The sequence below is a fragment of the Idiotropiscis lumnitzeri genome, chromosome 8 (assembly GCF_059441095.1).
Source record: "Idiotropiscis lumnitzeri isolate Australia: NSW breed Sydney's pygmy pipehorse chromosome 8, RoL_Ilum_1.0, whole genome shotgun sequence".
Lineage (NCBI taxonomy): Eukaryota > Metazoa > Chordata > Actinopteri > Syngnathiformes > Syngnathidae > Idiotropiscis > Idiotropiscis lumnitzeri.
The window spans coordinates 9,901,282-9,913,538 of record NC_142398.1 but is presented as its reverse complement, the minus strand read 5'-3'; the positions used below and the strand labels follow the sequence as shown (position 1 = coordinate 9,913,538).

General features: G+C 43.2%; 2 protein-coding genes across 2 annotated transcripts in view; one reads left to right on the top strand and one right to left on the bottom strand.

Annotated features, from left to right (window-relative positions):
- ints12 (integrator complex subunit 12) lies at positions 1–4,337 on the bottom strand. Its single transcript, XM_088302925.1, has 7 exons — positions 4,188–4,337; positions 3,823–3,986; positions 2,673–2,822; positions 2,063–2,241; positions 1,719–1,878; positions 1,448–1,594; positions 1–1,174 (listed from the first exon to the last, which is right to left on the bottom strand). The coding sequence occupies exons 2-7, from the start codon at positions 3,976–3,978 to the stop codon at positions 602–604; spliced, it is 1,365 nt and encodes a 454-aa protein (XP_088159051.1). The 5' UTR covers positions 3,979–3,986; positions 4,188–4,337; the 3' UTR covers positions 1–601.
- A 222-nt stretch (positions 4,338–4,559) lies between these two features.
- gstcd (glutathione S-transferase, C-terminal domain containing) overlaps positions 4,560–12,257 on the top strand; it is a 42,427-nt gene continuing 34,729 nt past the window's right edge. The window contains exons 1-3 of the mRNA XM_088301630.1: positions 4,560–5,114; positions 7,134–7,565; positions 10,571–10,834. Of these exons, the coding sequence (XP_088157756.1) occupies positions 4,704–5,114; positions 7,134–7,565; positions 10,571–10,834 (1,107 nt within the window). The 5' untranslated portion in view covers positions 4,560–4,703. The remainder of the gene's footprint in view (positions 5,115–7,133; positions 7,566–10,570; positions 10,835–12,257) is intronic.

Genomic DNA, 12,257 nt, shown 5'->3' with positions numbered 1-12,257 from the left:
TGCATTCATATGTGGAAGTTTAATGATAGATTTGAAAAAACTGACACTTTATCTCAGGCATGATTAGTTGGGACAGAATGAGGCACAGAAAACCAGCAGCATTTACACAAAGTAAGATTCAAGTATGAGAATGTATGCTCATTCCACAGCGTTAAAATGACCAACAACACTCTGGCACTCCATCTGCAGCGGCTGAGGGTTTAGTTTACCCTCCATCAGCAACACTTCCACAAAGCGGTACAGTTCAGTTCAGTTAAGTTCATCTTGCGGCAGTATGGTTTACAAGGACAAATCCTTGCTTTGACTGCAGAGTGGAGCTGGAATGGTGCTATTATAGTATTTAGATGAAGAATGCTAAATAAAAATTAGCTGTAGAAGAAACAAGTGCTTTCTTTCTCTCTTCGATCTTGTGTCCTTGCCATTCCATTCCTACTGCTGCACCAAAGAGACGCGTCTTTGCTTCTTCGACCAATTAACGGATTGCGAGTTAAGCGGGAGAACAGGTAAGGTATAGACTGACTATTAAGGTGCCCTTGCCAATGGAAAAGCAAAACATTCAGTACCGTACCAAAGTGAATTGAACTGTACTACGTGGACGTGCTTATTTCTTTATCTTTTTCTGTGCTGCTTTTTTCTTCACCAACTGCAACCGTTTCATGGCGTTGAGCTGGGACTCTTGGGATGTTGGTGCTTTTTCCCCCGGTGGAAACTTGGACCCATTCCCATTGTTTCCGTTACTTCCGCCGTTATTATTTCCCCCTGTGCCACTACCTCCTGGACTGGCCTGGGAGCTGCCTGGGGAGCTTGCCCCCGATGACAAGGCGGAACCCTTGCCTTGGCTCTCGCTGCTCGATGAACGGTTAAGTGGCTGCTTGCCCAGGGTCAAGGGTGGTGGTTTCAGAGAGATCTGGCTCGAGCCATTTCCATTGCCGCTCCCGAGGACCTTCGCAGCTCCGAGTCCGGACTTGGTTCCAGCTAGACCGGAAAGACCTAATGGTTTCTGGCCGGGTGAAGTAGTCATTGCCTTGCTGCTTCCACTTGGTCCCGAAGAACCCAATTTGGAGCTGGCGGGAAGGGATGGACTTGTTTTAGCGCCAAAAGCGGCCCAGCCTGTTAGACCGCTACCTGACGACGAGGAGTTGTTGCTGGCGGGATTGGCTGACGTTGTCGAAGTCTGCAAACGATTGCATAGTAGTCATAATCCATCTATTAGTTGCTTTTTGATGCTGAATATATTTTTCAGAGTGACAACAAGGGCTGACATTTACACCAGTTGGACACCCTGGATAGGTTGGCAGTCATTAAGTGATTGTGAAAGGGCACTGAAATCGATTCTGAGGCAACTGCACAAAAGTCAGCTATGTGAACCACTACACTGCCAGTGGCAACCATTTTGGACAAAATCCAGAAACATTTCAACGGTAAGCAAACATCTTTAGACACATACCTTCACTTCTGTCCGTTTGAAAGCCTGGAACGTGCTAGTGGTGTCCGGCTTGGTTTTAAGTTCTGTCTTTTTCACCAGAGTGTCTTTTACGACAGCCGGTGCCGATGAAGCGGAGGCCGGAGAGGGCTTCTGCGGAGGCTTTTGGGCCTATGGAGAACAAACACTAAGTGTGTTATAATGTTTCCGCAAATGAAAGAACCAGGAATTGGTTTCCCAGAGAAGGATAGTAAAAAATTGTCGATGACTCGGTAATAGAATGGATGTTTCTCACCATACGCTTCATTTGTCGGGTGCAGCGAGCGCAATACCACACCAGCCTGGGGTCATTGACTTCTTTGTCAGTCACTTGGGGCTTGTGGCAGTCCTGGTGATACAAGTTATGGCACTCCTGGCATTCGACCAGCTGGTTTCCCATGGACACTGTCATTTGTCTTTGGTGAAGTAAAAGCAACAACAAAAAAACATGACAATTCAATACATGCGCATGTCTACCTATCCACTGTGATTGAGGATTAATGAGATATAATGAATGATGGCAACTACAGTGCACATTAACTATGTGTGTGTGTGAGTGTATGGGGGGGGGTGTTGGGAAGTAGTAATATGAGCACGTACCTGCAAACCACACACGCCAGGCCCATCTCCATGGCAAAGTCATCAGCGTTGGTTTCATCATAATCGTTGATGTTAGGCAGGAGGTCTTTGCTCGTCTGCACGGTAACTGGCGATGAGCGATCCTGCTTCTCTAAACGGGGCTTTTTCGGCAGGTCCACATCACCAAAGTCAACCCTGACCTGTTGTTGATCATGAGGAGTTCCGGAACAAGACATTCATGTTGGTGCCGATTTGTGACCCCTAGCCAATGCAAACTCTACACTGAGATTTTTGTTTGACTTTCCTAGGTCAAATTGACACTTTTAACATCAATTGTTGAGATTTTCTAGCAACTGATATTCACGGTAATTGGCACAACTAGACGCAACAACCAAGGTTTACTAGCCACATTGAGACCGCAATTACTGGACTGTGAAATAAATAATACCTCTTTAAAGTAATTATATAGTTATTGCTGAAAATATATAAGCAATTGCTAACCTAAGAACATGCATTCACAATTTAATTTTCTTGAAATATGGATTAGGTTGTGCTGTACAATCTATCTACGTACCTAGCCGTCTACAGTAAAAAGTGTACAAAGTGTACAGCACATTGACATTATTCATACCTTCTCAGAAGATCTCCTATCTGTGTCCTTTTTGCTCTTTTCGGAGCTGGATTTGCTGCCTATGCTGGAGGATGAGGAGCTGGAGGAGGACTTGGAGTCCTGCTTGCTGAAACTAAGTTTTGAAACGGATCCCTTGGACACATCCTGGTCCTGAGGATGCAAAAGACAAGAAACTTATTTGTCATAACTGCATTATTTCTTGAGCGTCTAATTGCAAATGGAGGAGTATCAAATAGAAGAATGTTATATAGGTCATATAAAGTTGACTGACGACAACCAACATCTGCTAATGTTAATTACTAACCTACGCTAATGCAGCAGTATAGTCCTAATTCCAGTATATATTTTGAAGAAAATCACCTATAGGTCATGAATTTATAACCAAATAAGAAATTGTTAGTACAACAATAACTGAGTGAACATGGATATGCAACTTTTTTTTCATAGTTTCAATGTATATTTCATGGTTTCAACTTTGACTAGAGGCTATTGAGAAAGGGTCTAGGTCCCCGCCCCGTGTGATTACTGTGGGTTGACTGTACACTGAAGAACGCTTCTATGAGGTCTGTTTGAAAAGTTCAAGGAGTAGCGTCACAAAAGAGATATTCAAATCCAAACTACAAGTTTTTCTCCTTCGAAGTAATATTCACGTAGTCTAAGCCACTATTCCACAATTTTCTGCCATGCCTTTATGCACTCCTGGAAGGTCCCGCCGTCTTATTTTCCATCTTGATACGGATCAAAACATCAAAATGGCTGCCCGTGATGAGCCCCTTGATCTCCGGAAAGAGGAAAAATTAAACAAATCACAGTGAGCCAGGTTGAGTAAGAAGGGTGTGTGCTCCAGCATGGCGAGGTTCTTCTCAGGCTGCAACTGTCGGATGATCAGGGCAATGAGCTCAGGTGTGTTTTCATGGAAAAGTAGGCACAATTTGTCCTACCACAACTCTTGCTCTTTTTTTGCACGTTGAATTAAGTGGCATTCTGATTGATCATCGGGCGTACATGAATGGGAGAACATGTAGATTGGATATAGAATTCATCTTTTGTGACACCAGTTCTGACAATTCTGAGCCCCACCTCGTATGACGATAAGTTTATTTTAAATTCTCCTATGGAGGTAAAAAAAATATTCCCAATACAGACATACTTTTTGTACAAAACGATATGATGTGTCGCTGCCTCTGGAAAGGGACTCGTCGAGTAGAGCTTTGAGCTTCTCAGCGGAATCTTTGCTCTTGGAGTGCAGGTAACTCAGACCCTTCAGGAAGATGGGATCTAGCTCCAGACTGACAGGACCAGCCATGGCTTACACTGAGGACAAAGGAGAAATATCAGCCGTCATCAACATTGCCGAGATCATGTGAAAGGGTAACTGCAAATTACTACATAAAAATATAATTTCATCACAGCCTTGTGGGTGGGATGGAGAGTTCACAGCACCAACTCGGACCAAGCTCTGTGTAACGTTCGAAGCAAAGATAAATAACCTAAAATGTACGATTCTCCACTCACCCTTGTTATCTGATGTCCACTCCTAGATAGACGCGCGTCAGCTGCACCTGTATGGCAGTGAAATGACTGTAATGCCGCTTGCAGTACCCCGGCGGAATCTTTCTCCGGTATTTTACCGGTGCTACAATAAAATGTGTCCGACATGCTCCAAGGGCGGAACCTTAATGAGGTGTGTCGCGGCGAACAAAAGATATACATTTCCGAGACATGTTTTGAAAATGACTGATTATAAAAAACATGTTTTTAAATATTTAGAAAAAAAACAATGTCTAATCTGACTTTCACATGAGAGAAGGTTATTGTACATAAATAATTAGCGATAGGTGGCGCTGTGGTACTACTAGATATCATGAAGTGGGGAAAAAAGGAAAAGCAGGCGCACACATCCGGAAGTTTTTATTTACAACGTGGGCGCATGGGATTACTTTTCATGGACCATTAGTATGTGAATGAATCTTAACGGTGTCAAAAGTTTCTATTTTAGCCCATATTGTTCCAACGGCCGCTCTTTTCCCAATGAATGACCTCAAGCAGCGGCATCCCTCCCTTTTCCTGGAGGTTTATTTCCGAGATGAGGCACCCCGTCTCCCGCTGCACTCCTCCATCGTCTTATTCCTCCTGTCCTACTGTGAGTGCAAGTCTTTCAAAGTTCACCTTGTCTCCGGCAAGATCAGCAGCTCTCAGACCCTCCAGGGTCAGCTGCCACAATTCCTGGACGTGCAGGACGCCCTCCCAGATGATCTGCCCAGGCTGGTGCGAGGATGCCGGCTACCCGCCGTGTTGGATGAGACTGGAAGGCTGTGCAGAGCTGGCCTGGCTGTGGTATTGAGGCACATCATCAGCAAGAGCGTCGAGGCTGAGCCCTCCAGGAAAGATGTGCAGGAATTGCTGGGCTTCAAGAAGACTTGTCTCAAAGCCTGTGCTGAGGTTCGTGGTGCCAAAGAGCGACATAGTAACAGGAAACAAACTTGTTTAAATTGCTTGTATGCAATTATCTGAGTCTCGAAAGTGCCCAACCATAAAGTTTGAAATGTAACAATGAAGTCAATCAGCTGTTTGATGCCAATTTGAGAAAATGTGTCCGTGAGTAAGCATTTTGAATTTTGCTTGCTTGTGATGACACATGCATAACAATGATCCCACATTTAGATTATGATGTGGCAGTAAGTTTGGGTGAAGAATTGGTGCCCGAGTCCAGCCACCACATTGCATGTCAGCATTGTCATGCCAGAGCCAAAAGCTAAGCAGAACTGCACTGTTATCAGTGTTAGCTTCTGCCAACCGACACATATGAAAACATACAAAGTTGTTAACCTGGGTGCATGGGGGGGAATGTGTGCTTGGCGATGGGTCTGCTGCATGCGCCACATACATGGATCTCTATGCTAACCGAAGTGGGTTTTGGTGACTCGCTGATAAAGTGCTGCATATGTGGCACATAGATGCCTCACTGAAAACACATGCGCCACCTTGTTACCTCAATGTCAATTTCACAACCAATCAAGTATTTGTCAAAAGCCATTCTTAGCTAACAACAATCTGTGCATCCAACAAAACACTTAAGACCCTGCTACTAGTTCTTTCAATTATTTATTTATTTTTTTACTTGCAAGCGCAAACTGACAGTCAGATCTGTGTCCCGCTGAGCAGAAAAGGACGCTCTCTCCTTGAGACCAATTTTGTCCAGTCTATCGAGGAAATCTGGATGTCACTTAATTTCTTGAATTTCAACGAAAAGAAGAAAGAAGTTATGTTGTTCGGTCCCAGTGGCCCTTTTACTTTCAACCCTGTTGACCTTCCCCCCCTGGCATCTTATCTAAAGCCAAAAGTCTCAAAGTTGGGTTTTAAATTGGACAGTGATTTTTAATTAGATCTGCAAATCAGTGCTGTTGTCACATCCAGCTTCTTCCATCTTAGGCAGTTGGCAAAAGTGAAGCCCATTATTTCTCAGCAGCACTTAGAAACAGTAATGCATGCCTTTGTTACATCTCTGCTAGATTACTGTCATGCACTTTACTTTGGAGTCAGCCAGTCCTCCCTCAAGTGCCTCCAACTGATCCAAAATGCTGCTGCTCATCTTTTAACTAGAGTTCGGAAGACGGCGCACATAACCCCAATCTTGGCCTCTCTTCACTTGCTCCCAGTGCACTTTAGAGTTCGCTTTAAGTTCGTCTTTAAATGTTTAAATGGCCTTACCCCAGGGTACCTCTCTGAGCTTCTCCACCGCTACGCAACTGCCCGCTGCCTCAGGTCTGCAGACCACATGCTGCTGGAGGTGTCGAGGACTAAGCGCAGCCTCAGGGGGGTTCGTTTTCTTTTCTGTTGCCGGTCCGTCTCTCTGGAATGACTTTCCATTAAATGTGAGGCAAGCCCCCTCACTGTCCACTTTTAAAACTCATTTGAAGACACATTTTTTTAAATTCTTGAGCTTTCGGCTCAAAATGAGACTGTCGCTGTTCTGGTGTTCTTCTGGTACCTATTGTTTATGTGTTTTTATTTGTGTTCTAATTTCCTGCTAATTTATATTACACCATATGGAAAGCACCTTGTTGCAGCTCCAGCTGTTGTGAAATGCACTATATGAATAAAGTTGTATTGTATTTTAAAAGTAAAATTTTGACAATGCTATTTTTCTCCCAAGAAAAATTACAATATTTTTTTGTTGCATTTTTGCAGAGGATTGATAAAATTAATGGCATTCTTAATTTCACATTCTTTTCATTGGGAAAAACCATTTGACACGTGAGTGATTTGAGTTTTGAGCGTGATCGCAAAACATATTTAACTTGTATCTCAAAGCCCTGCTCCCTGAGTATACAAGCCTTAAAAAGTCAATTTTACATATCACTTTACATATTATTTACATACATTTCCCATCACAAGTCCTTTTTTGATGGCACGGTTAACCATTGATATCATATTTCTGTTTTCCATCCATTCGCTCAGGTGAGCAAGTGGACCCGATTGTGTGAAATCGACATCCCAGCTGCCATCGAAGAGCATCTCCGAAATCCTACGAGCCAACAGCCTCAGCCACCACCTCCCGCCATCCTCACCTTGGAGCAAAGGCTAGCCGAGCCCGTCAAAGTCCACAACGATGATAAAATCCGCAGGCAGAAGCTCAGGCAGCTGAGACGAAACGGAAATAACGACTCGATTGAGGGGAGCGTGGATTCCGACCCGGGTGGTGGACTCGAGCTCAAGGCCGCTCTGACTAAGCTTTCTGTGGCAGCAGCTCCGACTCCGACCACCAGGGAGCGCTATGACATCAGAAAAGTCAAGACCAACGATCTGCCTGCTCTGGAGCACGTGTTTGCTGAGGGGCTGTACTTCACTCTGACTGATGTGGTCCTGCTGCCATGCATTCATCAGTACCTGGTGAGTTGCTGCTAATCATTAAAGTGTGTCCCTGCCAATGCATAACACAAAGCCTCTTTGAACTTAATGCTGCTGAACCAAGATTGAAAAAACATGCATCAATATTAATGCAATGTTTAACAAGCACCTAAACCAATGACAATCTATTGAAAGATATGCAATAAACCCTCAATTTTTGTAGTTAATGGGGATGAGAACCCACCACAAAAAGTGAAAAACCGCAACATAGAGATTGACTTCTTCTCATTATTATTATTATTATTATTATGATATTATTTTTTTGAAAAATTCAATATTAAATTTTTATTTCCGGGTTGCTTTACGCCTCTATTATACCGTTGCGACCGCCCCCACTATGTTCCCAACCTTCTAAAATACTTGTTACACAACAATAAATACCAAGATGAGCTGTCAAGCAATTACATTTTTGAAAACAAATTAATTGCAAAAAAATCAGTAATTAATTGCTATTAATCACATTTTTCAACTACAATTTTTTATGACGCTTGTAACAGATATTTACTTGATTAATATCTTGGAATGAATGTAAAATCACCAAATATGATGGATATTTAATTCAGAGAGTATTCTAATAGCTTTCCTTGATCCTTGAATACAATCTAAACAGAGTAATCTGCACAGGCATTTTTATTTTTTAAATTTATCCTGAACATTTGGTTGTGCCCACAAGCAGCACACTCCAGCAGTGTTGGTTTGCAAGGCCCAGTGGTAAATTGAGCACGATGTTTTGTTCTGAGTTGATGTGCTATAGAAGTAGCGCTAATATGATACAGTACTTTGCAAAGTATGCACATTTTTTTCCAGGATTTTGTTGCTTCAAAAGTGCATCGCTTCCTGCGACTCCCATAGTCAAGTCTCCTGTTCAGGTCTGCAGTGATTTCCTTTTTCAAACTCAGAGATCTACCTGTCTTGTGTCTGGTTTGTTTTTGTGTTTCGTTCATTTTAGGGTCAGTTATGGCAATTGCTCAACATCGCATTCGCTTTTGCTCATGTGTGTGCACGGTACACGCGTGAAAGAGACGAGCAGAGATAGCCATGTGATATCTGGTGGTTGTATATCAACAAGAGAAAGTGTTGTGCGGTTAGTTACTGCAGGCTAGTGAAGGCGTGTGGGTTTGAGATGTTGACACTGAACTTCGCAATCGTGGGAGGAGGCTGGCTACCTGAAAAGTAGTTTTTGGGGCAAATAAGGTTGCATACTGCAACTGTACATTAATGCCCTGCATACTCAAGTTTCACTTTACACAAATCTACATTTTCTTCTGTGAATCATTCCTAAGATGTTCATTGAACAACTCAACTTTTAACATCTGTTGTGCTTTTTCTGAAACAACTTAATATCCAGAAAATGCCACCAATGCCCTGTTTTGATAAGAAAGAGTTACAGTATAATTGGTGTCAAGGAAGAAATTCGAAGTAATACATCCTGACTGACAGACAAACTTTGTGTCTGGATGGAGCCAAGTTAAACCTGGGTTGTTACGGAGAGCATTTTTTAAACAATATTTACCTGTTTTGGACCAGTTATGTTTTAAACTTTTATTATTGGCTATTGTAGAAAAAAATCTATTCAATTACTTGCAATTTTTCTCTGTTGGCCTTGTCTCTACACCTTGCAGGTAGTGTTTTTTTGGGGTTTTATTTGTTTATTTTTATTATTCTCTGAGCAATAAACATAGCAACCTTTCATGATTTTATTGTTGACTGAGACTCTCAGATGTCAAACTCGAGGCAAGTGGCCAAATCCGGCCTGCCACATCATTTTATGTGGCCTGTGAAAGCAAATCATGAACGTCAACTTCCATGATCTTTGCAGAAATCTGTATCAAAATTTAAAATTGAGATTTAGCAAGATTTTTTGTGTTACGTTTGTGACTTGAACAATAATTGAACACATTATTTCCCCTGACTTCTGATTTCGAAGCTCGTAATCCATCAATTTGTTGTGTCGTGTAATAACGATTAATCATTTATTTGGTTTCGTCGTCATAACCCTCTGAGGAAAGCTCTAAGTATAAAATGGCCTGGAATCATATTAAGATTGACACCCACGTTCGACACCAATGACAGATCGAGGAACTTAGCATGAACCTTTTTTATCCAAACAATTAAAAAGTACATTTTCCGTAATGGGTCCTCTTTTGGGCGGAAAAAAAAATCATGCATTGTGGGACCGCAAGATGCTCGCGTGCAGCAGCGCTCTTAAAATTCTATGAATACTTCATACATTTCGCATCTTGGTGCACTGTGCAGAGGCTTGCTCGCTGCTTATTTTGCCATTATTTTTAATTATCGTGTTGTGATGGCTGGAGGATGAGGAGACACCCACTGCGTTCTCAAGTGTGGTCAAGAGTCACACGGCAAAGACTTAATTGAGGATTTTCTCCCTGCGGCAGTGGTTGTCAGACTTAATTAAAGTTGTATTGTATTTATTGTGACTTTATGACTATGTAGGATAGTGGTAGACTATCCTAGCCTTGTGTACAAATTCAGGTTACGTTGCTGCTGTAATAAAGTAACTCCCTCGTAAACTGAGTAGAATATTTAACTGAAAATGTTGTTTTTGTGCACATCGCCAGAGAGCCTCAACACCTATTTCACCCTCCAGCCGTCACCAGCTATTCTTCCGCGTTGGGAATGAACCCAAGTTCCCACGGTGAGCCTCTTACAAGTCAGCTGTGCTCCAGTGGTTTCCAGTTTCACACTCAGCCTAGCGTGTCTCCTTTTGACAGTCGCAGACATAAAGTAGACACAGCGGATTCTTTTCACGCTTGCCCCCTCGTTGTACTGCCGAGCCTCGCTCTCTCGCCTTGTAATCGTTGCGACGCGGCTTCTGTGTTACTTTTTGGGTCTTTACACCTTTATTCCCGCTCGCTCGCGGGTGATGTGACCCCTGGTGAGGCTGTGCAAAGGTGTGACGTGAGCTGCAATCTGACGTCTGATGAGTCACTTATTCAATCCCCGTTTGCTGTTCTCTTTGGCAGTCTTTCGTCAGCACCCATGCTGCCAGCACCCTGAACTGCCTGCCCCACCTGCTGCGCTGGTACAGACACATTCAGGAGGTGCCCGGGGTCCTTCGGGCCGCAGAGGCCTGCAGAATCAATCTTGCAGTCCTCGAAAATCCGCCGTCCCTCCCAGCTCGCCCACTGGTTGAAGTGAACCTGACGAGTCAACTGGAGCAGGAAGAAGAGACGACCACGCAGCGGCCTTTTGTTGGCGGTCCCCGGCCCACCTTAACCAAACTTCAAGTAAAAAAACGTTGTTTTCATTTGACTTATTTTAGCAATCCTTGAATACAGAGTTTCCTATTCTTTTATTGAGCTAAGACACCTAATTTACATTACAGACATTATGTCCGTCCATCCATCCATCCACTCAAGATTGGGGCTGGGGAAACAAAGTCACCTCAGTCAGTTAAGTCGTCCACAAAAGTTGATAATCAGAAACATCGCTCCCTCAAAACTGAACTATTTGTAGAACCAACGTTCGGCCATTTCCGTGTTTCCACACGAACATTTGTTTCCGTGGACGGTCTTTTCTGGCGATGAGATAATGTCATGTCATTATCCACACCGCTTATCCTGTACAGGGTCGCGGGAGGGTGCTGGAGCCTATCCCAGCTGACTCCGGGCGAAAAGCGCACTACACACTGAACTGGTCGCCAGCCAGTCACAGGGCAGACATAGACACCGTCACTGAGTGGGAACTGAACCTACGCTGCCCGCACACAACTCGGGCGAGTGGACTACTACACCATCAGTGACGCGATGAGATAATCAATTCTGAAAAGATTCCTTTGGAACAGCCCTACTCAAAGCATCTTGCTCGAGGATACTCTGGCATGGTTATGACTCTACCATCTTAGCCATGTCACTGCATAAACAAAAACAGGGCACACTCAAATTTAGATCCATTGATTGTTTAAAGTGCTCAATATTTGGCTTGAAAAGTAGAGTACATCTAGGATCGGTTGCCAGTCTATTACAAGGTCATACACGAAGGTGAACAACCACTTGGCACTTAAGTCTTCAGTATTAACTTATCATCCATGTTTTTGGTAGGTGGTAGGAAGCTGAAGTACCTGGAGAAAACCCGCGCGAAACGGTGACCACATGCACACTTTGCACTAGAGCAGGCATGTCCGTCTTTGCTCCTCAAGGGCCGCAGGATTCCATCTCTCCTACATATGAATTAACCTTTCAGTACTGTAAATGTGGAATTTCCATCAAAGATGTCTCTCCAATAAAAGAGAATTCAATACATATCTGTATGTATTTTAAAGCAGTTCGATTCAGTTCAATTCGATGCAATGGCATCATTTTAATCCAAACCGATTTTCCGATTCAAATCGTTTTTTTGTTATACCCACTTTTAACAATCCATTTATTCTTTGTTAAAGTAACTGCAGTGGAGGCAAAAAAGGTAAGCCAGTTGTGGCCCAAAGCTTTTCGCCTACTTCTGAAGCTTCATGAGGTGACTTTCTTGGCAAAGATAAATTCTACTAGTGTCTGCTCATTTACACATCTGGCGTTTATCATCTTTTATTTTCACCGACGCAGGCATTTTGTGGCTTCATTTCTGCTGTTTTGTACCTTCAAGGATGAATCTCTAATGTCTTGTTTTGGCTCCTGGCAGACCTTCTTTTAATTGTACACTGTTTCCTCCCTCTGG

What these genes read in the sequence shown, in the direction of transcription:
- ints12 (XM_088302925.1), bottom strand. Translation starts at nt 3,978, where the DNA reads ATGGCTGGTCCTGTCAGTCTGGAGCTAGATCCCATCTTCCTGAAGGGT. An exon ending in CATATCGTTTTGTACAAAAA is followed by an intron (nt 2,823 to 3,822) that starts GTATGTCTGTAT and finishes TTGCATCCTCAG; the next exon opens with GACCAGGATGTGTCCAAGGG. An exon ending in CTGGCGTGTGTGGTTTGCAG is followed by an intron (nt 1,879 to 2,062) that starts GTACGTGCTCAT and finishes ACTTCACCAAAG; the next exon opens with ACAAATGACAGTGTCCATGG.